At 44.7% G+C, this 26,433-nt stretch overlaps 1 protein-coding gene across 5 annotated transcripts in view; it reads left to right on the top strand.

Moving 5' to 3' along the window:
• The window catches only part of LOC111600179 (Kv channel-interacting protein 1), a 79,824-nt gene that overhangs the window by 34,196 nt on the left and 19,195 nt on the right, over positions 1 to 26,433 (top strand). For 2 of the 5 annotated variants that reach the window (XM_023316178.2, XM_023316177.2), the window contains exons 1-2: positions 21,599 to 22,552; positions 22,686 to 22,727. The exons of 1 other annotated variant lie outside the window; for it this stretch is intronic. In XM_023316178.2, the coding sequence (XP_023171946.1) occupies positions 21,841 to 22,552; positions 22,686 to 22,727 (754 nt within the window). In that variant the 5' untranslated portion in view covers positions 21,599 to 21,840. Of the gene's footprint in view, positions 1 to 21,598; positions 22,553 to 22,685; positions 22,728 to 26,433 lie in introns of those variants that run through there. 2 more of the 5 variants (XM_030223501.1, XM_023316179.2) reach the window with 1 other exon arrangement.

The following is a 26,433-nucleotide window of genomic DNA, read 5'->3' as shown; positions in this document are numbered from 1 at the left end:
AATTGTTGGCCAGCCCCAGCTAGCGCTATTTGCTGCATCAAAGTTGCAACGCGTTGCGTTTTGTGGCAGGCGCTGAATTATTGATTCGGATTTAATAAATTTAATTGCGCGCCCCAACGCCGCTTGCCGCCTTCTGTGACACGGCGTGTGGGACATTTGACAGCATTCTGCCAGCTGCCTGAGATTGCAATTTCAGTTCTTGTTCCTTTTTTGTTTGTTTGTCTGTCTGTTGTTAGCTGTTTGATTGTTGCGGGGACAATGTCAACAATTTTGTTTGTACGTCCGCTCATTAAAGACACATTTACGTGTACAGGTTGACCGCGTGGACCGAACAAAACAAATGAATCAGCCAACAACGGCAACAGCATCCCGACATAGTCGAGCGAATAATTATTTTAATTTCCGCCAAAGGATCAGCTCGGCTAAAGCTGGCCATAAATTATGATGCGCGAATTGTGAACCGCACGGCAACAATAACAAATATTTAATAATTGGCAAAAGAATAATGAGCGCAACAATAAATGAAATAATTATGCGTGAATGTGTGCCGAAAACAAAGCAGAGCCAAATCAACTGATGTGCACGCAGATACCCTGTAAGCACAGCTGAGCTGCCTATAGCAGGTGTTAAGCGAAGCTCAATATATATAATCCATATATCCTTTGCTCATTAGCAGATTATGTGATAAGCTAATTATAATGTTCCTAATTACTAATTAGCTTGATTAAGCTTGACTTGGCTTGGCTTCAAGCTGCGACAAGTTTAGCTATGATTTCTCAACTCAAATCTTGACTAGCTTCTTATAAAGATATGGAATCTCAGATATCTGAACTATATACTGTTTGGAAGCGTGCTGATGTATGCAACTGATAGGATTTCCGTTGTCCGCTTATTAATATTAAATATTTTAATTATTTTCATGTGGTCTGCTTGGAGGCCAGGTATTGTGCGTGGGCGTGCGTGCGTGTGTTCACCTTTAAAGCTAACTCTTAATTTATGTTTACACAATTTTCGCAATAATTTGCTTAACAGTTGACACAAGAAATGCGCAAATTGCTGTGTCATCTATTAAGGCGCTTAATGCAATTAAAGGGGCAGCGGCTGGGGTGCAGGGGCTTGACGATTCGTGTGCGGGCGGCGGTGGCCCATAAAACAATGCCAAAGTGGCAAGATAAAAGCGCCAGATACAAAAAAGGCAAACAATGAAATGGCCGCCGGCTGTGCGACGACCAAAAGAATGAAAACGCAAAATGAGCTGCGCCGCCAAATGAAGACACACGCCTGGCACACTCTGGGCCGCTGGGGCTGGGGACAGTTGGGGACGGCTGGCGGCCTAACATAAAATGTTTAAATATTGTACATTTTTTTGCCTGCTGCTGCTCTGTTGTTGTTGTGCCACGCAGCGCTGCTTGTGTGGCATTTTGCGCATACTTTGGGCGCTTTGTTAGAGTTTATCAAAAGCTTTTGATCTCGACTGTCTCGACGACTGTTTCGCTGGACGATGCCACGCCATAGAGATTAGATGGCAGCCCAGCTCAGGTCCTCGGGATGCACAGCAGCCAAAGAAGGTGGCAGTTCAGGTCTCTGAGTTCGAGTTGTTTTGCGATTTTGGCATAAAAATTTGTTTATTGTTGCAGATATTTCCATATCTCACGCTCTCTCACTCTCTGTTCTCTCTCTCTCTCTCCCTCTCTCTCTCTTTCTCTCTCACATACTCTTCTCTTTATACACGCGTATTATGTCTGCTGTTTATCTTTATCTTTGACTCCCCGTCTCCTGCTCTCTCAATTTGTTTGGTAAAATATTTACCGTCCTGGCCTCTTACAGGCCTGGCCAAGAGCCGTAGTGAGTGTGGGAATGCGAGAGGCAGATAGCCTGCGCCTCAAATTGAGTTGGCCGCAAAAGCAAAAGGTCAGACGAGTCAAATTTCTGCCCACATCCATAATGTCTACGGCTACACTTACACGCAAGCAATGAATGTGCACAATTTTCATTTATTCAAGAATGTGTGTGCGTGTGTGATAGGTCAAGAAAAGGCCACACTGAAAGTTGATTAAAGATGCAATTGCCTATTTCCATTTAGAAGCCAGACTATTTATATGCTAAGGTTTTTGAACCCACATCAGACTCTCGTATGGCTTAGAAGACTCTCAACTGTTTCTGAGCTAAGAATTTGGAATTGTTAGTTCATGCATTCAGAATGCCGTATGACTACATAGAGCTTATCTTTATTTGGGCCAGTTATATCCAAATGGGCCAGTAACGCGCATCGCCGAAAGTCAACTGCCTCTGCTGTACCTGCGGCTAGGGATAAGGCTAATAATGATGCCAATGCTGATGACGATGATGATATGAAAATCTACACGAGATACCTAAATTGACTCAGTAGTGCAATTATGACTAATAGAGCCTAATAAGCACGTCTTAAGTGCTTCTTCAGGAGGCGCAGGACTCGCTGGAGGCTGGCCAAATAATGTGATAAACTCGATTAAATTTCTTCGTTTTTTTTTCGATGTGTGGGGAGGCAGAGCGATAAAAACGCGCCATCATCGCAATTGCAGAGCATGAATTGCAGTTTAAGAAATCATTTCCAGGCATACACATAAACACACACCGACACACACACACACACACACACACAGAGACATCTGACCATTAAGGTCGGCGACTGCGGCAATGGCGGCCGTCAACTCTGATGATGATTCTGCTAGATGGTCCCGGCAAATAGGGGACGAGTGTCGAGACGAGGCTGTAGTGTGTGTGGCACACTAAACAGCCGGCGGCATTGCCCGCACAAAGCGCAGCCGCAACAACAACAGCAGCAGCGACAGCTACAACAACAATGGAAACAAGAGCGAGTGGAATATAAGCAGAAACAGCAAAAGAACTGAAGTGCCTTTAAGGGACATTCAAATATGCATGAGCCAAGAAGTGGAAGTACAGCGGCTGCTGTGTAAGCTCACTGCCCCTGCCCCATCCCAGGTAGGTGGCAGCGGGCGTATGAGCAGCAATCAGCAGTGAAATGAAGTAAAATACATATAAAATAAAAGAAAAGCCATAACACACATACCTAACGTGCATACGCTGGGCCGGGGCCATAGTCGAGGGCGAGACTGTAACCGAGGCTAAGGCTGCTGCTGCTGCTGCTGCTGCTGCTGCTGTGGCACGGACAGTTGACGGCTGATTCGAAGCCGATGTCGAAGTTTGGGTCGAAAATCTTAAGCGCAAAATGAAGCTGAAAGCAGCATAAAAATGAGCTTTAGTCGAGCTGTTGCTGTTATTGTTGTTGTTGCTATTCACACATACACACACACCCACACACAGACATACATGACACATAATCAGACCCAAGTTCCAGTCAGTCAGTGTCTGCGGCCAGCATCCGGCAATGCGAACCTTTGTTTGGCTCGGGGCGTGGCGCTTGGGGCATGATGCTCGGTGCTTGGGACTTGGGGCTTAGGGCTTGGAGCCCGGGCTGTGTGTTGGTTACTTGGTTAGCCGCAGGCGAACGCAAAGGCAAAAACGTTGCAATAAAAGAAAAGTTAAATTGTAATAAAGCACCCAAGAGGCAGCAGCGTCAACAACAACATGGCAAACAACAAGCAACAACTATGTGGCAGCAGGCGCGAAAATAAGAAAACTTTTTGTGCAAAGGGCTAAACAATTGCCATGTACCACACTTTGGCCTCTCTCTCTCTCGCTCTCTCACGCTCTGCCGCCGGCTCTGCTCGACTCTTTCTATCAGTCGAAATGCGCAGGGCGGGCCAAGGCAGGCTGACGCTGCTGCTGCGAGCGGGTTGAGCTTCAGCACTGCCTCGAGGTTTGAGTGGCAGGACATCAACTGCAGGACACACAGCAGCGAGACTTACAGAAATTAAATAAGTAATTGTTGTCATTCCTTTGAGTGCAGTTCGCAGCCAATGCCAAAGTTTTGCAACGGGATTTGTTAGAGCAACTCGACTATTCCCTATTCCCGAACGTGCAAACGATTTGCCAGAACAACCTCAAGCATAAATTGGAACAGAATCTGTTCAATCGATACCTAAAGGAGATCAACTTCGCTTTAGCTACGACAAAGCACTTCGAATTTAGATGCTATCACAGAAAATTTTGCATGGAAATCTTCAGCAGGGCAAGGCTAGGCCAACTTTCGAACTTTTTTGCGGCTCTGGCAGAAGAAACGGTTGCCAGGCTTGTGGCTTTGCCTGCTCCGACAATCGGTCAGAAAAGAAACGTCCTTCGACTTGGCTGGCAGCAGCAGCTGGGCTAATACTCATTTAATTTTGTATATACACTTCTTTTTCTGTGCAGACAAATGTTCTTTATATAGTCTTTGAATGGGCTTCTGCGAGGGCCGAGGCTGTGAGGCATAAGCTTATTAAATTCCATAAGGATTTCACATATTATGGCAGCTACTTACGGCAAAGGATTAAACGAACATGCCGAGTTTACAAAGTTTTTGCCTCACCCTATGTAAACCTCTCAACGGCTGCCACACACACACACGCAAACACGCGCGCTGACGCACTTACTCAGTCACTTATGAACACACACACACACGCGCTCGCTTGGTTAGGGAGCAAGGCGCGGCAGGAGGTCACGCAGAACGAGGCGCAAAGCTTTTAATGTTGACCAAGTCGTTGACACATATGCGGCGGCAGTTGCTCCAACTGTGCCAACAGCAGACGCTACCCAGCAGACAAGTCCAACGGTATTTACGCTACTTCAAGCCCTTTTCATGCAGATTAAATAAAATATAAAAACGAACGAATTTTATTTAAATACGTTGGGCATCTGGCTTACATTTAGCTCTGCTTAAATATAAAATCTCGAAAAAGTTAGAAAAATGCGTCTGCTCTCTCTCTCTCTTTCTCTCTCTAAAAATTGTCATTTATCATTATTATATATATATATAGAATATGTTTATAGAATGTATATATAATAGAGAGAGAGAGAGAGAGAGAGTGAAGTAAAAAAGAGCCAATTAGAATCAGAGTGTGAGCCGAGTTAGAGCTTATCAGATTACAAACAGAATCTGCTTACAGGCAAGAGGGCATACACTGAGATAAATCAGAATGGGAAAGCCTTGAATTCAAGAGAATTTCATAAGGCCGAACGCAATTCTTGGAAGCAAGGCTAAATGTGTCCTTTGATATGCCAAGGCTCAGTAGATTTAATTGAATTTAGCCACATTTCCAAGGTAACTCTCGACTCAATTGAGAAGGCGAAACATTCTCAGTTCATAAAGCCCTAAACGAACAGCCATAAAGGGTATCGCCTAGTCATTACCCATCGCGCCGCCTGCATATATTAATAAACCAAAATATACATTTAGTCGAGCAGAATTTGAGAGCTTTTTGACTTGGTGCAAAACGCACAGCCGTTTGTCTTAGTTGCCCGCCAGGGAGTTTACGACGCTCCATTGACTTCCGATGCGCCCACTCAGGCCAGCTGCTGGCTGCTGGCTGCTGGCTGTTCACCTGCTCCCTTGGCAACGGGCGCCACTCTCATTTCCAAAATGGCCGTCAAGGCACGTTGGCAGCCCCAAAAAATTTATGACACATTTGACGGGTAATAATTTTTCGGGCGCGCTAAGAAGCCACCGACGACAACGTGCTAGAGCCTGTCTAATTACTCACACACACAGACACACACGCACACTCACGCACACACGCACACGCCCATTCAGGCAGAAAGCAGCTTCGTCCGTTCTGCTCTATTTGGGCTGGCAAATTGAACGGCGCAAAGAAAAAGTTTTCAGCATTTAATTAAAACAAAATGTGCGCCTACCCACAGCGTCAGGTCGCGCGACTTGGCCGGGCAGCTGCGAACCCTGGGAACGCTGCGAACGCATTTAAATTTAGCAGCATGCGCCCCGTCGAGCTGTCAATAATGGGTTAAGTAGGACGTATGCGACCCGCCGCGTCACAACTCCAACTCCAACTCCAACTCCAACTCCAACCCCGACTCCAGCTGCAGCCTCAACTTGAACTGCTGCTATGCCCTCTCCGGCTCTCCAGGACTCCTCACGACCTGGCATCTGCGCTGCTGAAGCGTTGATTTGTCAGCGTTGTCACAAACGTGTCACGCGCCTGTCACGTGCTTGTCACAGGCGCGACTTTTAAGCAACAGCAGCCACACAGCAAGCGGGCGTCTGTTGCCCGCACCACATTGCGTATGGGCGATATTTGCATATGCGTTTTGCTTGCAGTCGTTAGTCGTTCAATTGAGCATGAGCAACGAGCCTGTTGCCGACTGCCAGTTGTTGCCCAATTCCGAGCTGTCTCCGCGCTGCATAGTCAAGTGCCCAGTGGCAAGAGCCAAGTGCCAAGTGCCAAGTGCCAAGTGCTGGGGCATATCTATGCAGAACTGCTCAGCACAGCAATTACACAGGTTATTGAGCAAATTGAATGGTAATTTCTGGGTTTTTCTCTTAGCCCAGTTCAATGTGTTAGCTGCAGGCACTTCAATGCGAAAGGCATAGCTTTCACTTCAAGCACTTGTCAACTTTGTAACTAAGTTAAATGTGATTAGTTCTCTCTGGATGAAGCGAGGCAAGTAAACAATAAATCCAATCACATAAACGCAATCATAACTAAAGACGAGCTGAATGTGCAATAGTCGATGTGGAGGACATTTGATGGCAACTTATTGATTTGCAAAACTTTTTGCCTGTCTACGCACAGCGCTCCCTGCGAGTGCAATTTGCCATTCGGCAGGAAACCTGCCTGCGTGCCGTCGACTAACTGATTGTCCGTCTGTCTGCCAGCAATTTTTTCTGTCTGTCTAGCTGTCTGCCTGTCTGTCTGTCTGCCTGTCTTTCTGTCCGTTTCAGCTTTCAGCTTTTTCTGTTATATTTATGACAACATTTTGCATATTCCGCACAGAGCGACATATTCATGTTTACAAATAAGCTACACACACACACACACACACACACATATTTATTGGCACACTCATATTGAGTCACGTTTGTGGGGCATCGCAGTTGGAGAGCCATAAAAATTGATTAAGTTACCTTCGCCCATTTGCATTGAAACTTTCTGTCGCGAGTGCTATAAATTGCACAATTATCAGTTAGGGTATTTGGCAGTCGTGGCAGCTTGCGCTGCATACAAAGTGAACAAATCAAAAAATCAAAATGATATGCTTACCTTTTGCCTGCGTCATGAATGGAGCCCGTCTGGAGTGGGGGCTGGGTGTTGTTTCTGGCTCGCCTTCTGGCCGCTTGACTCCTTTTGAGTTTGCTACTTTGTTTTGTTTGGCTTAATTATATTAAAGCTTTTGTGACGTCAGACCTGGTCGACAGCCAGTACGACGGTTATGGGCCTCATAACTAATTCATGCGAAAACCACCTTACGCTTTATGCATATTCATGCTGTAGCCAACCCTTAGCCGTTGCTTCTGGCCGTGGACCGTTGCGGGCGCAGGGGCTGCCCGGTTGCCCCTGCTCGACTGCCTGGCGTCGGGCTCGTCAACACGTTCGCATCCATTCTCGCCTCGCACCTGGCTTGGGCCTAGTGGCGCCGGCACGTGCCCCCGGCCGGGAATTGCCTGATGCTCGCATCTTTAGAGTTTAAATAATTTACATGGAGCTGATGTCCCGGCGGAGCCGCTGCGCCGAATACGTCGTAGCACTGGACAAACAGCCAAACATGGTCGCTGCCTTGTCCACATCAAGATGAGGCCGAAGTTGCAGCTGAAAATTGGCAAAGGCCAAGTGTGAAGTGCGACGCACAAATGTGAGCACATTTGGCAAGCTGTCGACAGCACGTATACGCCGCGTGGCCGTTGCAGGGGTGGCCAAGGCAAGCTGAGGCGATTGGCGGCTGCTGGTGTATCTTTCTCTTATTCATAATTCGAAGTTAATTGCCTTTGGCGCGCTATTTCGGCTCAAAAGCCCAGATCCGTAATCAATAATACGGCCACTGCGCAAAATGTAATCCCTCATTTGCCAATCCTTAGCCCGTCCGCAGGCCTCTTCTCTCTCTCTCTCCATCTCCATCTCCATCTCCATCTCTCCATCTCATGCCGAAGCTCTTGGTGGGCTCTGTTTTTGTTGACTCGTGTGACGGCCATTCGGCCGTCAAAGCTCTGTTCATCTCTGTCATTAGTCTCAAATACCAATGGGTATTAGTAGGTATGCGTCTGAGGATTAGCCCAAAAACATAGAGACGCACACACAGATGCGACACGACACGAACAATGTATCATGTTGTAAATTGTTTGCCTGTTTGCTTTGCGTGTGTGGCACGGCTGCAAATCAATAAAGTCGAATTATTCATTCAAGTTGCCGGCGCTCTGCTCTCTGTCTGCAATTAATTTAAAATGAGCCGCCGTTTAAGCCAAATTGTTTGATGTATCTGTGTGTGTGTTTGTGTTTGTGTGTACTTTGCTGTCACTACTCGTTAGGCCCACCCACGCACCCACACCAACCCGATCAGAAGGAAGTGGCTGGCTGCCGAAAAGCCGATTTCACGCACCGCCGACAATGCCATCGACTTTTCAGTCCAAAAATGCTGCATTAGGCACTTAAGCACTTGATTAATGCAAAAGCCCAGAAACCCGAACATAAACCCCTAAACGCTGCGAAGGTGCTGGAAGCTCAGAAACATGACCACGACTAAGCCCGGCCACGACTAGCCAAATGCAAGGCGTTGAGCTGAGGCGTTTGATGCTCTACTTTCAGCTTCTTTGCACAGCTGATGCAGAATAATTCAATTGCTTCAGCTAATGTGTATTTATACGACAAGAGCTGAGCGAACACTCGACCGACCCACACGCAACACTCATAACGTGGGTAGGCTAAAAGGTTTCCACTGCCCATCAGACTAGCTCTAACTATTGCGTACGAGGCTTAGATTTCGCTTAAGTCAGTCAGAGTTGGGTTTCGCCTTGCCTTGCTCACAGTTCTCCATTAATTGTGTTCTTTACTCTCTTTACTCTCTCTCTCTCTCTCTCTCTCTGGACTCTTGTCAGCACTCGGCCAGAGCGATCGATGACTTTTCGATACTGTCATCGATACGTTTGCTGTACTAATGCGTATCTATTCATTGGAATCTTCAGAGAAAGCTGTATTGTTGTGCTATCTATTATAAAACTGTTGCAGCTGTGTGTGTGACGGGTGTCGAAATTGGGGAATGGCCAAAAGTCATTCATGTGTTGGTATCTGTAACTATCAATTCCAAAAGTTGACACTTTGCTGGCTATTGTTCGGGGCATTGTCGCAATCAATGAGCCAGAAATGTGTGCGAATCGAAGCGCAACACACACACACACACACACACACACACACACACTAAGCGCCCTAAGAAAGCAAATTCACTTGGACGAAGGCCAACCAACATGTGGCAAGGACAACTGCTCGTCGCTCTTGCAGCTTGGCCCAGCTAATTAGCTATCGTCCATGCTGTTGCCCACATTGTTATTGGGTTTACTGTTTATCATGCTACGTGTGGCCCGTGGATAGGGCCTGGAGTTGTCAGCTAATTGGCATTTGATTATATATATATATATTATATATATAGCTGAAGTAAGTTCTGGCTTAGATCTGACTCTGACTGCAGCTCCTGTGCTGCCTGCTAATTGAAAGCGATCCATTAAAAAATATTTAAGCATTCGGCAAGTCGTTGTCTCAGCCACTGTTACTCTTGACTGACTGTCTGTCCTGGCTGCGCGCACTCCACGGGAGATGTCGCCTTGCAGGGCACCCTGCAGCTTACAGCTTACAGCTTTCAGCTTTCAGCTATCTGCTATCAGCTATTCGTGCTGCACACAGTTTTTCAATTTGTTAGCTTAACCCTTCGTGGACACTCCTCCCCCCCTCCCCCCTTCTAAGTTCCAGAGGTTTTGTCAAAGCCATCAAATTTCGATATCTCCAGCAATTTTCACAGCATCAATTTATCTGGATTCAAGCATGAATCTGAGACTAACAGAACAAATGGTTATTTAAGACGAAGCACAAATTGTCAATATGTCAATGTGGCAGTAGAAAGATGGAGGCAAGACGCACAGAGAGAAAGTCTGCTATGCAGGGTATCTGTGAGTCGTGCACTGCCACAAACCTAAAACCTCAATTGTGCACCTACAATCAATAACTGTGCCTAATTTGCAAATCAACTAATTAACCGCAAATCTCATCAATTATATTCTCATTGGGCAAATATTACGTATACGCTCAGGTTGACAAAGTCAATTGACGAGCTGCTTCCATATGCCAAATCATATGTTATAATTGAAATAAATATTTAAAATATTAACTTAATATATTCTCAAGTATATCTATAAGTTGGCATAGACTTTGCTGATATTTACAGGGTATCCTGGGCTATAATATTTATTGAGCATAGAGCGACCAGTTGATGGATCTGATAGCTGATTGCTGCAGCCGCATTAAATTTATGGCCTCTGTGGCTGTGTGGCATGTGATGCAAGCATAACGCACACACGGATGCAACGTGCAGCATGCAACATGCAACATGCAACATGGCCATTCGGTGCATATGCAAAATGCAAGCAATTTGCACGAGTTGAGTTAAGTTTTTAATTAGGCCGCGTGTGGGTGTGCAACAGCTGTGCCAACAGCCACGCCCATCAGTCACCTTTGCCATTAGCTAATAGCCAATTAAGTAATTAAGTGACCAAGGTGCAAAACGTGACAACTGCAAATTGCCGTTCAAGCCAAGAAATGCTTCATGATTGCGTGAAGTGGTTTTTGGGCCGAGCTTATGCCCATCGATTAGCACCTGCTGCCAATTAAAGACACGTTTCACATCTAATTACGTCTACTTTTGACCCCAAAAAATCCAATTTAATAATGCAAAGTGAGCAAAACCAAACTGAAATCCGAGCCTAGACGAAGATCCAATATCCTTGTGCAGGCGGTACGTTGCCACGGAAGATGTTGACAGATAGAAGCGGAGCTAAGTGCTCGATCAGATCTAATCAGTCTATAGCTTCGAGACTATATATGGCTGATGAGCATCGGACGCTTGCATAGCTTAAACGCCCCTATCGAGCAGAGTATAAACGTGAAATTCTGCAGGCCGTGCGAGCTGAAATGCGATTTGAATAAATGCCGTGCAACGCTTTGTGGCAGCAGCGACAAGGAAAGCGTCTCTGAAATTAGAAATTACAATTTGCGACTGGCTCTGCTAAGGTCATGACACACATTAGCACCGGGGCGCCACCTGGCGGCTGGGGAGCGAATCTGCATGACTTGAATAATTGTCGAGGCAGCAGAGCCAGCGCTCAAGACCTGTGGCAATGCCACGTATGCCACGAATTAATGCAAAAATATTTAAAGCATTTTCGCACATGAAACAGCCAGCAGAAGGCGAGGAAGAGGAAGAGAAGGAAAATGTGAAAAGCGCTGCAGTAAAGTAGCAGTAGTAGTAGACGGCGGCAACACCCAAATGGAATTCAATTTGATTGAAATTATTATTTTCGAGCGTTAGTTAAGGGAAAGTTCTGCCTTCGCTTTTATCTCTTTATGTGTGAGCTGGTGCCACTGTGCGGCCCAGACCGTAATTAAATCCAGCTTCAATTTATGTTGCGGCAATGGCCCAAATAGCAAGCGGCATAAAGAAATTACTCAAATCCATCAACGCACGGAATGACATCAGCCGGACGGACGGACGGCAGCAGCAGTCGCTGTTTAATGGCCAGTCGAAGCTAGAGCTCTCGGCACAGCAACTGGACACATCTATATACGTATGTGCGTGTGTGTGTACATGTGTATGCGTATGCATGATGGGCTGCGTTCTATGCTATCATTAGCAGCAGCATCTTGAGGCCTAACCACCAGCCAGGCCATCGCTTCCGCGTCCGGGCGTATGCCATGCCATGCCATGTCTCTGTCTCCATTTCCGGTGCCGGCACTGGCTCCAGCCAGCATCGGCAACGGCTCTGTCTCCGTTTAGGTCTCGTGTTCTTCTTAATTTGGTTTCATGTTTTCATTTTGAGGAGCCATTGCCAGCAAAATATGTGAGCCAGCGGCAATAAAACTCAACAACAACAGCAACGGCGACGCCAACAACAGTTTAGCATCATTCAAATTGCCAGCGTCGAACTGTGAGCTGGAGCTGGGGCTGGGGCTGGGGCTGGGGCTGGGACTGGGGCCAACGTTTGGCCTCAGCTACAGGCAGAGTCACAACATCATCGTTATTGCCATTGCGAGCTTCATTATGAACATCATTATCATTTCATGGTCATCGCCATCATCGCAGCCAGAGTCAACGCTGTCAGCGGCAAGTCCATGCCATGCGCCGCAACCCCTCCTCCGGCACATTGTCAGCAACACGTTGCGTCGCACTGGGCTGGGACTGGGCCAAGGGACTGGGATTGCAGAATTCCTTCGCCCGTGTCTAGTGCTTTATTTTCGCCTGACGCCGCCGTAACCCTACGCCCCTATGCTGCTGCTGCTGCTGTTGTTGTTGTTGTTGATTTTATAGCACTCGGCCAACTTCAATTTCATTTTCATTTTCATTTTCATTTTGTGCTATTTTGATTTCGCTCAACGACCTGCTCATCTGCTCATTGGTGACAGCGAACCAACCTTTTTTTCGACATACTCTGCCTGCCTGGGCCACGCTACACTGGTCGTGCCATCTGTAACCAATACATGAGATCATGCACAGATGTATATGACTTGAGCGAGAATCTCTCAGAGTGAGTTGGCTTGGGCTGTGTGCGGTAAACAGCTTTGTGCCAGGGTATTCAGAGGTCGTCGCTGCTGGGCTTCGCTCACTTTTTGTTTTTTGTTGTTTTATTTTATTCATACACAAATTTAATTCAATTTCTAGAGAAACACTTGAGCTGGGATTTGAAGAGCAGCAGGGACGAGTGGAAGCTGGCGCCAGGATCTGATTTCGCTTGTTTTTGTCTATTTTAAAGCACGGACAGGCGGAAAACTTGGGCACGGGGCATCGCATCAAGTGGACGTCTCTATAAATAGAACTCGTTCAATTATGCTTGAAGAGCATGTACAAAATAATATGTACACAAATATGCATACATACATACGTACTTACATACATATATATATGAGGGATTTGCCACTTGGAGTAAGGGAATTGCTCTGCCTTTATGGCTCTATGAGCATGACTTTGTTGGCTACTGCCATCTTAAAGCCTAGTAGCTAGAGCACTGCCATTGCCTAGAGTTGCTATGCATTACGCATACGCAGCGTGTTCGATGCGTACATGTAATCGAATCGGTCTGTCTCTCAGCTGCAATCGGTGCGCGTACAAAGGTCGTAAATTAATTTTTATATCCCTTTCAATTACATTAGCCAACCGATAGGCCGAGCAACTATCAATGCATACTAATGAGCTATGGTGGCAGTGGCCGCAGCTAGACCGAATAGCTTAACATCAGCGTGCGGTCAGCTTGATTCGGCTTCAAGCTGCCTGTTAATTGCCGTTCCGTTGTGTAATAGAACGAAAATGGTCTGCTGGCCGAGAACTTGGCAAATTCAAAGCTTAAAGCCATGCTCATTGTGTGGGGGAGGGCAGCACACAGGTAGGCAGGCGTTTAGAGGCAGAGGTGAATACAAAGGAAAGGAAAAAGAAAACAAAATAAATACCATATAAACGATAACACAGCTGCGTACGTTAGCAGTGAAAGCCAACGGCTGGCGGAAATGCTATGCTTGCCTTTATGAAAGCATTTGAATTAATTATACTAAGGAAAAGTTGTGAAAATAGAAAACGCTTTGCACCTGATGTCTCTCTGACAATGAATGGCAGGTAGACGGGCAGCCAGGCAGCGGTAGCCAGAGGCAGGAAAATTAGGTACGCCTCTCCCTCACCCTCTCCCCCTTTTCGCACTCAGCTAAAAGACGAAACTAAAACTTGCCAACAAAAAGCGTGTGTTTTCCAGTCTACTTTGCCATGAGTCTTTCACACACTCACACCCACACACAGACACACATTCCGCTGCTTATAGATGCTTACGCATACATCTGTGCTTTGGCTGTAATCCTCTGATTGCGTTGACAATGCCACAATTCTAAGCTTTTATGTTAATCTGGCTAAAAACAAACTAAAGCCTTGCCAAGTGCTGTTCGAAATGTAATGCATACGATAGCTAAGCCCACTTCATTTAAGATTAAAAGCTATTGCAGCCGAGTGTTATTTCCGGCTGCTAAACACCTGAGCATGCTTAGCAGTGGGTTCAAGTGCCGAAGCAGTTGGAGCGGATGTGTGGACAGGCAAGCCAAATGCTTGGTGCTCCAAGTCGTGTGGCTGCCGCAGCTTTAAGGCATATCAAGTGATTCTCATCGATTCCATCCGAGTCCGACTTTTTTGCTTGTCAAGCTGAGGGAGTCCCAGCCACACAATGGCATTCGCACGCTTAAACAGAATCACGTAGAGAAGTGAACAAACAGTTGCTCTCACTTGAAAGCGAAGCCTCACTCGAGAGTTTCCATTTTGTTTTTTTTTTTTTTTATTTTTATTTTTGTTGCCAAAAGAGAGATTCGTGCTCGTGCGAAATTCATAAAGGGGCAGGCAGTGGGGTCGTGGCCCAGGTGAGCGACGACTGCTCCATTGGCCATGCAAGCTCACTTTACAGGTTGCACAAATAAATGGGCGAAAAACGCAGCGCATAGAAATATGATAAAAGGCAGTGGCATCAAACCAAGCAACTGCTGCAGCAGCCCCTCGAGGTGTGCGCGTGGGCGTGGTCGTTTTACCAAAGTGTCCTACAGATTGCAGCAGCGCACGTGCATCATGTGTCGCCTTCCCACCCTCCCCCTCATCCTGCCTCTGCCTCTTTCATGTCGTGTGCGCTGTCTAAGCCGCATTTATTCTGTTGCCGTTCACAACTGCCAGCGGCGTTGTCAGAGCGCACATAGTGAGCGTAAACCTTTTGGCATTGGCATCGAAGCTTACAGATAATCAAATTTCAATTGTTTTCCAAGCCAAACAAACACTTCGCTTTGAGTCGTGTTTCGCTTAGCTGCGCTTAAGCTTGCATATACATATTTATTTTGTGTAGAGCTTTAGCCTAGTTTTTCCTAGAATATGCTACAACTGAGAGAGTTGAAGAAGTTCTCGTAATATATAATATATGGAGGCAATCCTTTTTGGTATACCCTGTAATTTCCAAGAGCTAAATAGCAATCAGCTCATCTTTCTGTCACAGCCAACATTTTCTCTTTCTCTACCTAGCGACTCTAGCTCCATCGCCGCCTTTATCTCCAGCTCCATCTCATAGGCATGTTTCGCTAGAATTTCAATGCCTAATCCTTTGGCTTGCACAAAGCTGGCAGGCTGTCATAAAATATAGACTCAGCTAACCCTGAGTAAATTTCCAATGAATTTCCAAATATTTGCCAACACAAACAAAAAGCAAACACAAGCGAAGCTGCCAGTTGCAGAGCAATTCCTAATAATTGTTTGTTTTTCTTTAATTGACATTAAATGTCCTGTCAGCACTGAAAATTTCTTGTTGTTGTTGCTCTCCTCTCACATTTTGCGAGAAAATTAAAAATAAATAAATTGCCAACAATTTGAATAGACTCGCATTGATTTGCCGCAATCGAACTCGAAAACTTCTGTTAATCTCAAATATATATATATATATATATATATATATATATATATAAATAAATATATATTTTGTTTGGCTTGGCAAATAAACCGTACACGTATCTTTGATTGGCTTACACAGTTGACAGCAAACAGAAGACGGAATCATAAATATGAATATGTTTACATCAGCCGTGCACCGACAAACTAAGTGGTATTTCGTGCAATTTCTCAAGCATGAACAATGCCAGGCCAGATGCAAATGCAAGAGGCAACGAAACCAGGAGAACAGGCCACTCCAACGAAGATCAAATGCCCTTGCAAATAGAGCAATTGAGAGAACTATGGCTGAGATGGGGCCTATCGGATCGAGCTCATGTTCAGCCTCTGAGCTGGCAGCAGCTGACTGCAAAAGCTGACTGCAGGTGGGCATGAAAGTTGATTCGATCTGAATTATAGTCAAACTATCTAGAATACATGCTATAGAGTTAGGGTATAGAGCTGCGCCTGCCAGCCAGCTGCGCATTTCCAAGTGGTATGAAAAGTGCATTCGTGTGGCTCAAGGAGCAGATTGTATTTGGTACGTAACGTTGCCTTCTTGGCTGTCGACTTGCGCTCGGCGCACACAGCAATTTATTATGCAAAATCAAAATATGTTTACCGCCATCTAACACACACACACACACACACACACACACACACACAATGGCTGGGATTTCTATTGAAATTGGCAAGGCAGCTTTAGATGTTGCTCGAGCTTCCACTTTGAATCGGATGTACTTGAGTAGCAGCTCGCAAATAACTCATTGCATAAATGTAGGTGTATGTGTGTGTGCTTGTTGCTGGCCAGCACTGGCCGTAAGAAGAAGAAGAAGCAGCAGCAGCAGACGAAAGCTGTGCGGCCATTGTTATAGCTATTTGCACGCCCGGATATTTGTAAAATAATGTCAACAAAAATCCAATTTCCTTTTACCTTCCCGTTTGAATATTGCGCATATCTCGTGGCAGAGCAGGGAGACGCGAGAGACACGAGAGACGCGCCGCAGACGTGCCACGTCACGCCTGTAGACTGGGGCAGCAGACAAACCACAGCGCTCAGACAAAGTGCACTTCAGATTTCTTTTACGTGGCCGTGTTTGACAAGTGCAGGCGAAGCACTCAAATAGCTGTTGCTACGTGCCATCAATTGTCAGCTCAGATATTTGTCTCTGCACAGTTGGACGGCTAAATATTCCATCATAATTTGTGGCTCGACGGCGCTGTTATTTCTGTATTTATTTCACTTTTGAAAGGCATATCCGTTCATCGGCCATCCGGCTGAGTGAAGGCAACTGCAGCCCGCACACGATTACGTTGTATTGTTATAATAAATTTCAGCTTCATTTGCTAGCGATTTGCTTTCTTTTCTTATATGCTCAAGTGCGTCTAAGTATGCGAGTCCTTTTGTTGTCCTCGACATTTTATACAGCAGCAGCAGCAGCAGCAGTCGTCGACAGTCGACAGTCGCTCGTCGCCCTCTCTGATACGCTGCCATGCACTTAATTTCCTCTGTTCACGTCAAGTTGATTTTGCCTTTCCCTATCGAAGTGTTTGCCTTGCACTCCACTGCTCGCCCCAGCTTAGCTGGAGAGCCACAGCTGACCTTCAACATCTTGCCTGTGGCCTATGGCCCAACACCCACTCAAGCCCGCCCCTCTCTTTGCTATTAACCTCTCTTGCCACATTATTATTACCCCCACCTGCTGCTGCTGCCGCTGCTGCTGTTATGTAAACTATAATTTATTTCAATCCAATTTTAATAGAAATTTATGCATTGTTTTTATTCACTTCACTCGGCAACGTTCTGATTCCGACGTTTCCGACATGCCAATAAATTAAGTTCTCAAATTTGATTTGTTGACAATTTGCTAAGCAGAAATAAATGTTTCACATGCACCTGAATAGAAAATCCTGTTCAATATCAATTCAACTTCAAAGCTAATGCGAGTTGCAAAGCAGGAACTGATTTGTAAATGAAGCTTATGCAAAGCACTCACAGCTGAGATTCATAGATAACAGTCAGAGTGAGATATAATAAAATCAAACTAATTTTCCAGATCAAATTTATAAGTTATGTCAGAACTGAAGACAGACTAAAAACACGCTTGGTAAGCCAGAGTAGAACTTCAATGCGATTTGCAGGCAAACCTGATTGAATTCAAGTATGTATAGTAGGTCAAGGCCAACGGATATCTTTTCTGATAACCACAGTGCAGCAGCTGTTAAGTCAGCTGTAAGCACCCTCAACAGTTCATGCTCAAATCTGTCTGCAAGCAGATCTCAGACATCCCTAGTAGACATTCTTAGCAGACATCCTTAGGTGCGATCCATAGATGACATCCTAAGCTGACATCCTTAGATGACATCCTTAGGTAAAATCCTTAAAAAACTTTCCTAGGAGACGTCCTTAAGATATATTCTTAGGAGCTACCTTTAGGTGACATACCCGGGAGGCATCCTTAGGAGGTATCCTTAGGTAAAATCCTTAGTACAAATCTTCCGCAAACTTCCTTAGGAGACATCCTTAAGGTGCATCGTAAGGTGACAACCGCAGCTAAGATCCGTAGAGAACTTTCTTAAGAGGACTTCCTTAGCAGACATCCGTAAGTGATATCCATAGATGAAATCTCAAGTGAAATCCCTAGAGGACTTTCTTAGGAGACATCCTTAAAGACATTCAAAGGAGACATCCTTAGGTGAAATCCGTAGATGACAACCTTAGATGAAATCCTTAATAAATTAGTAGTTCAAGCTTGAAGCACTCACCTCGACCCGAAGCTCTGCTCAGTTCAAGGTAGCAGCTCAATGGACAACAAAATCCAGTCATTCAATGGGATCGACCCTGATCATAGCTGCAGACGAGAACTGGAGAACTATCAGCGTGTTTCATTCCATTTTGTCATATTCCCGTTCACAATAGTCGAACTGCAAGAAGAAAAGCAATGCGAACAAGCGCTTAACAATGGGGGTTCGTAAGTGCAGACAATTTGTGAGAAATGAAAAGTGACAGAAAACAGCGAAGCGCGTGAAAGCGTTTTCTAAGAAACGCACAGCTTTTCACCTGCTCCATCGTTTCCAGTTAACAAGAAAATCACATTAAACGTTGTTGGTTCCTGTTTTTCGTGCGAAAAGTCGACAACAAATGGTTGAGATGCATAAATCATTTTGTAAACGGCGCAGCAGCCAGCCGTGTGGGCGTGTGGGCGTTTGGCCGTGTGGGCGTGCGCGATTTCAGATGCAGTTGGCGGTGGCCAAGGTCACACAGGTGGCACCAGGTGTGCTGCTGCTGCTGTCAAAGAAGTCAGTTGCGTTTAGCAATTTAGCCAAGTGCCGAGCTACACAAAGCACGCACACACACATAATATACACTGTGTGTGTGTGTGTGTGTGTGTGTGCATACATAAGTACTTATAAGACGCTGCTGCTCGTATTTCTGCCGTTGCTGCGCACTTGCATAAGTCTATCAATAAATAATAAATTTGTACTTCATTCAATTTGCAAGTGCAATACGCTCGATAGATACGCAACAGAACGCCCTGATGCGATGCCGATGCAAAATTGAAATTTGCCAAGCAGTCGAATGTTGATGCTGCTGCAACTGCTGATGCCGATGCTGATGCATTGCTACCGACAGCAAACCCATTAAACTTGCAGTTGATGCAGCACAGCAAATATCCGAATCAGTTCGACTTAGCCAAGTCGAAATGAACAACGAGCCAAATCGACTCCGATTGTTGCTGTTAAAAGCCCCAGACAGTCTAACAATTGATTGCATAATATATAATTTTAAATATTTCAATGCGAATGGATACATTTATAGATCTATATGTATCTGTATTTATCTATTATGAATTGTTATCAACGCATCAAATCTGGGCTAAAATTAATATGCATTTTTCATCAAAGATTCCTTTTCTATGTAACGTTCATTGCAACTTTAACAAGAGCTTTAACGTTTGCTACTGAAGTTCCAGTTAACTTCAGTTATATATATATATATATATAGAGCACATCTTGCATGCTTCAGTTTGGGTATCACTGACTGCGCTTTACTGTGTTTTGTTTAGAAAATAAATTATAGCTTAAGCAGCTTAGATTGTTGCAGTCGAGCGTAACCGACTGCATAATACTCGTTCACTGCTTACCTAAAACAACATTTATACATGGAGAACTGCTGACTTCTAAAATATTTGAGTCAATTTGTGGAAAAACTTGAATTGCAAGAGTCTACTTTACAGTACATCACATTTATGATTAGTTTCTAGATAAAGTCAACCTAAACTCACTCGATCAATTCAAGAACTAAAGCTAGATAATTTGTAGAAAGAGCTTTAAAGAGTTGATTGATATACAAGTTTTCAGTCAACTTCTAGAGCAGATCGAGATTGACCTTTTGACCAAATCATTGACACAGGAAGGCAACCATTGAACACAATTCACTTGCTCTAAATTTCGGCTTTAATTAAAAGTTTATATTTTGAAGATATATTTAATTTGTACCCATGTCCGCATTGATGCTCTATTTGCGCACATCGTTGCAGGGATAGGAAGGACAGGCAACGGACTCTGCAGCAGCAGCAGGTGCTTCTTTTGCATTGCCAGCAGCCGTCTGGGTCACACCTAGCTGACTATTGTCCTGCTGTTCAGACGAACTTTTTGAGTCTGGGCTTTCCGGCGAGCATTGGTGGGCGGTATTTTCGGTGGTATTTGCGGCGTTGTTTGTGGTCGTGCATGCCTTGCTGGGATGTGGCCCAATGTAGAACGGATTGAAGACCATTTCTTCACAGTCTTTCTCGTTCATTTTCCACCACGGATAGGAGACAAAAAAAAATGAAAACAAAATTTAAAAAAATAATAATAATAACAAACAAATTTGTATCTATTCGAACGAAATTCTGTCTCGAATTTTGGAGCAGGGCTCGCTTCGATCGAATTTTTAGCATAGCATCGTCGTAAATCAAGTAATGCCAATAATACAATTCGTATTCGACAATTCGTAAGCTATACTCACATATTGATTATATTTTAATAAGTGTCTAGAATTAGCCTTGAGCTGCTTTAATTATTATATTTATTAGCCATCAATCGAAGCAAGGGCTGTGGCAAGTAGTTCAGAAGGCCTAGCAATTCATCGAAACCATGCCACGCAGCTGTTTGTATTTATAACCAAAAAAATATATATAGGTGGACTAATTTTAAAATGTTTTTGTTTTTTTGAGCTTTGTAGTAGCCACTACTATTTTTACGAACAACTAAATTTTGCATTTAAATTAATAAAAAAATCTTAAATATGTTAATCATAATATTCAAATAGAATTGCGCTTATCACTAAATTGTAACATTTGGTGCTCAATCACAGCACTACTATTTTTATGAACAAAGCTGTTAGATGGATCATGACGCCAATGAAGTTACTTTTTGCACTTGAAACATTCCCAAATTGCTAAGTTTTTGATGATGTTAATGGAAAAGTGTATTGGATTAATATAATGCAAATAAAGACTTGATATTTGCAAAATACATAAGCTCGAGCTGGTTCTTCTGTAAAAAGTGAGAAGTCATTTGGCAACGTAACAAATCCTACAAATATCAGCCAGCTTCCACCTATGAATTAAGCTATACATATGACATGGCAAATCAATCAGTAAGTCTTGAAACCAAACGAGTATTAGGCAGTCGATTGTACTCTACGTTAATGTTAATGATTTTCTTGAACTTTGATATTTACGATCATTGAACTAAGTAAAGTATAATATAAAACTATTATGTATTATGAAACGATGAAACACTCTCACACACACCCACACAACCACCCAACCACTCTCCACTATATGCAATGCTGCTGGCTGTGAAATGTAAACTAACTGAATAACTAAATATTAATTTTGATTAACAAACAAGCTTCTGATATTTTGTCTTTGTTCTCTCTTTCTCTCTCTCTCTCTCCCAACTTGCTGGCGCCATGCAGATGTTGAGAATTTAAAGTTAAGGCTGCAGCGACTGTCGACTGCTAAGCGCAAAAGCTAAAACTAACGCCTAGTCGCAGCCTGAGTCTAAACTGAGAGAGGCCAGCGCACAGTGGGGCAAAATGTAATTAACTAAAAATGAACGCAATGCAACTAAAACTACTAACCCGAACCGACAGACGCTTAACACGTAACTAGAGACGCGGCCAACTGCTCATCCGCTAACCCGCTCAACCGCTCAGCCGCTCAACCACTCAGCCGCCGACCCGTTCCGAACCCGCTGCGAAGTGAAGAGTGCGCAATGGCCGGGCCACAGGTGCAGCACACGCAACGACCGAACAGCGCCTACTACACCGGCCTCAATGGCAGCGGTGGCTCTGCTGGTGGTGGTGGTGGTGGGGCTGCCTCTGGCGCTGGGGGCATGGCCAGCAGCGCCTCACATACGGGCTTGGGATTGCATGCACTGCGCCAGGTGTCCAACGAAACGGAGCTTATATATCGGGGCAGTCACAGCAATGGCACCGTGAACGAGTTGCCCGGCGCCGGCAATGGTGGCGGGCAGGCGACACGCCAGCTGGCCAGCAACATGGGCCACAGTCGCATCATACAGCACCAGCCGGCGCACAGTTCGCGTGACAACGTCGTGAGCAGCATTGCGGGCACGGGCAACTTGGCGACGGATGCGCTCATTGGCACGATTGCCACCAGCGCGGGAGCTGGCAGCAGCAGCAGCGCCTTGGCGGCATTTAACAGCAGCAGCGGTGCAGGCGGTGGTGGCAGTGGTGGCGTCGTTCTCAAAAAGTCCAGCACACAGCGCAGCATTGAGATCATTGTGGATGCCACGCAATGCGGCAAGGAGACGGCAGACGCCGACGATGTCGAACAGGGCGAAGGCGGCGGCCAGGAGTCCTCGTCCTCAGTGCGCAAGTCCTCGCGTCATCGCCATCGGCCACTGCATCGACGCCTGATCAGCTATCTGCGCAATCTGTTCCAGGGCAGCGACGCACAGAATGGTAAGCACAGCGAGTATACCCGACTCGCCACCTACTACTATAGCACGACCCAACACCCATTTGATCTTTAGTTTCTGTGCCACTCTTAAGTTCTCTTAATATTCTCTCTCTTTTTTATTTGGAACTCGTGTAGCTTTGACTGAGCTGCTCTTGGCCTGGGGCTGCATATCCAAGCGTAAGCGATTTCTCTCCCTTGCCCCTGCGGCTGCCCCCACCTGATCCCCGATCTCTGCCACTAACTGGTCTCACTTGTGACTAACCCTGCTTCGTTGCCACACAGCGTGTGTCTGTCTAATTTTAACTGAACTCATTCATTGTCTTCCGGCTCATCGATTCCGTTTTTACAACTGAAAGTGCGGCTATTGTTAAGGCTCAGTTCAGGTGCAGCTCAGAGGATCTAGTAGAATCCTTTGTTGCCGTTGACTTGCCCGAGAGCGAGTCTTGCATTCGACTACAATATCAGCTGAACTCATTATTGAGCATGCGACTTGGGTGGCACGAGAAGAGTAAACTGACAATGACAGCTCAAAAGCCGATATGGCATTGAAACACTCGGCTCGGCCGATTCAACGGATTTGCGAAAAACTTTTGCACAGACTCATCCAATCATAGCCGCTGAAAGGATATCCGCAGCTTCACAGCCACAGCCGCAGCCACATCCACATGAACGTGGCCCCAGCTCAGCCTAGACAAATTTCAGGATCAGATTTTGACTTTTGGAGCGCCGGATTTGCAGCTCCGTTTGGTTTTTGGCCAGCGATGAGCAGCGCAAAAGTTTTATTGAAAAAGTTTGATGAATGACAAGTTGGCTTCCGCGCCAGTCCATGAGCAGAGCTCCACCTGCCGCCCACGCCCACTTTTTGACAATTTTGGTTTATATTTTGTGCACTTAAAACATTGACGCAATTTGCGTCATTTCACACACATTAAAGTTGAATATGTAATCGATCTAAAAGTGTGTTTAAAAGTATCGTCAGCCCAGCAAATTATATAGAGCACTTTCTAATTATGATAAATAAAATATGGCAAAAATGGCAAATGGGCATAGAAAAGTGCAGAGGCTTGCTATATATTTAAAATTTAAGTTTTTATCTCAATAATTTATAAAAATTCGACTTTAATATCAAAAAATATTCATGAAAGCATCGTTAATTGTGTAGTTAATTCAACTTAATTAAACTACAAGAGCTCGTGGCTCTTGGTTTTATAATACTATGTACTAGGTACAACCGTTTATGGGACTAGGTACAAGGTACACAAGCTCTGTAATAGATACAAAAGCTATTGCAACTAGATACTATGATAATAGCTGCAAGAAATTTGTGGGTACCAAGTACTGCTATACTAGGTACAACAATACTCAGTATTGCATACAAAAGTTCTTGGTACTTGGTACTTTAATACTACGTACTAAGGTACAACCGTTCAACTATAAGTACTAGATACTGTGGTACCTTGTACCTATTGTACAAGAGATTTGTTGGTAACAAGTAATATATAATATATAATAGGTACAACAATGTTTTGTATTAGGTACAACAGCTCTTTTATTATAATAATTGTAACTAGGTACAATAGCTATAGGGACTTGATAGTATAATATTAGGTACTAAGCTTATTAGTACTCGATACCATAATATTAGGTAGGCTTGGTACCAGCTACCTATAATACAAGTTTCTAGGATCAACAGATAGCAAAGTTCTTGGTACTTGGCACAATACTAGGTACAATAGTTATTGGTACTAAGCACAGTAAGACTAGCTGCTAGGTAGAAAAGTTCTTTGTGCCAGGTCATCTAAATCAAAATACTAGATGTGCCAGTTCATTATACCACGCTACGAGATATTAGGTACCACAAGGTACTACAAAAATAGGTACAACAATGCCTTAAAGCTATTAAATCTTATTGTATGCTAGTATTGTTTAGTTGCCCTAAAGCCTATATAATTTAAATTAAATTATAAGCACGCAAAGGCAGGCAGAAGCTCAATTTGACGAGGCTTCGCATCCGATATCAACAGACAGGCAACTAGATATAGACGTAGGCTACCTCCATAAACTTCCTTAATCTTACACTATTTGAACTATTTTAATGGTCCGCAGGTACTCGTAACAAAGCAACAGAAAACAGAAAACAGAACACAGAATGCAGAAGAGCGATGAGCTGAAATGAAATATTCGGAGATTGCAGCTCGTTTTTGCTTCAGCAAATTCGCCTTTTGTGTCCTGGTTTTTGCGCCGTCTTCTTGCTCATCTTTTCTGTACAGCTTTTGCCGTTGGCTGCATTTTATTGTTTCCTTCTCCTCGGGCCAGTTGCGTTGCCTCTCAATCTCAATCGCAATCGCCATTTGCAACAACACCCAGGTAACAGCATCGTCTCAATTTCCGGCAGAGTCCATTTACTGGGCTGCCCTTGGCTCTTGTCGTTTGTTTGTTTGCCAGTCTGTGTGTCCTTGTCAACAGTTCTCTTCTGCGTTTCTTTTATTTTTGCCTGAGCTCTGTTGGTGTTGCTTCTGCGCTTCACTGTACTTCATAATTTCTTCATTAGATGGATGCCACGCCCGCAACCCGCAACCCGCAACCCGCAAGCATTCAGCTGGTAATTGAATTCTGCGTCTGCATTTTGTGGTCGCTCCAATTTGTGCACTTGATGGCTAACAAATGAAGGTCCTTGCAGGACTAGAGGAGACGCGCCCACTCGTCCAACTGTCCGCCCGTCTGCCCATCTGCCCGTCTGCCTGCTTTTAATTATCATTTCATTATTCGTTGTTTGATACTCTATACATCATTTTTAATGGGAACTGCGACATCTTAAGTGCTTGTCTCGCTGCACGCCCGGGCGCTGGGGCGTCTTGTCTGCAACTACTTAGTGCAACACCTGCAGCTGCCACCTTTGAGGCCCCCTGCAACTGACTATCTTGACAGTTGCGCCCTGCGCCCTAAGCCCTGCGCCTTACACCTTGCGCGCTTCGCCTTTCGCCTTGCGCTTTGGCTCCTCGCGCTTTCACAGCCTTTCACGGGCATTCAGCCGAAAGCGCAAGGATGCCAGGACACTTTGTCCTTTGTCTGTCATGTTTGTTTTTGTTTTTGTTTTTGTTTTTTTGCCTCTTCTCATGTTCAGTTTTTTCCTTTCCTTTTTTTTTTGTATTTAAGTGTCAGGGCTACCGCATTTTAATTTATTTAAGCGCATTTCTGTGCGGCTTGCAAATGAGTTAAGTGCATTTCGTGCACATTTTTTTCATTTATTTGAAAATATTTTCATTTTTTTGTACACAAAAGTTTTTGCATTTATTTCATGTCTGTAACTGTGTCTGTGTCTGTGTAGTTGTTTGCTTGTTGTTTATATAGGTGAGTATAGTAGCAGCTGCTGACTTAACTGCAGATTTGTTAGCTGCTGCAATTAGTTGGTAATTGTCTGGCCAACAACTGCAGCACTGTTAAATGCGCAATAAAACAAAGCATCCACACACAGAGCACAAGCAGCAGCAACAACAACAGCTACGAATTGTTTCACTTTTGCAACAATGTGACGAGCACGCGCCACAAACTTTATCCTTCGCATTTCCTTTTGCGAAATATTACACATACGCCCCGTGCGCTCGCATTTGCAGCTACCAAAAAAGTAAGAAGAAAATCCACGGCCGTAAATTGTACAGAATTTTAGCGTGATAAGCGCACAGCAACTGCCCACCCAAGTGAATTTCAGTTCAAAATCTTATTACCTGAAAGGCTGTAGCCAACTGAGTGGAAAGGCAACTCCCCAAGTAGTTCAAGTTTCAGCTGAAAGAAAAACAAAGTGAACAAAGCGCTTCTGATGAGGCCAATAATTTAGTTATGCACAGGCTTGTTAAGGATATTCTATAATGTCTAACATATAGAA

This window comes from Drosophila hydei, unplaced genomic scaffold (genome assembly GCF_003285905.1).
Source record: "Drosophila hydei strain 15085-1641.00,03,60 unplaced genomic scaffold, DhydRS2 tig00000232-arrow-arrow-pilon, whole genome shotgun sequence".
In the NCBI taxonomy this organism is placed as follows: domain Eukaryota; kingdom Metazoa; phylum Arthropoda; class Insecta; order Diptera; family Drosophilidae; genus Drosophila; species Drosophila hydei.
The sequence above is the reverse complement of the archived record's forward strand: the minus strand, read 5'-3'. Positions and strand labels throughout refer to the sequence as shown.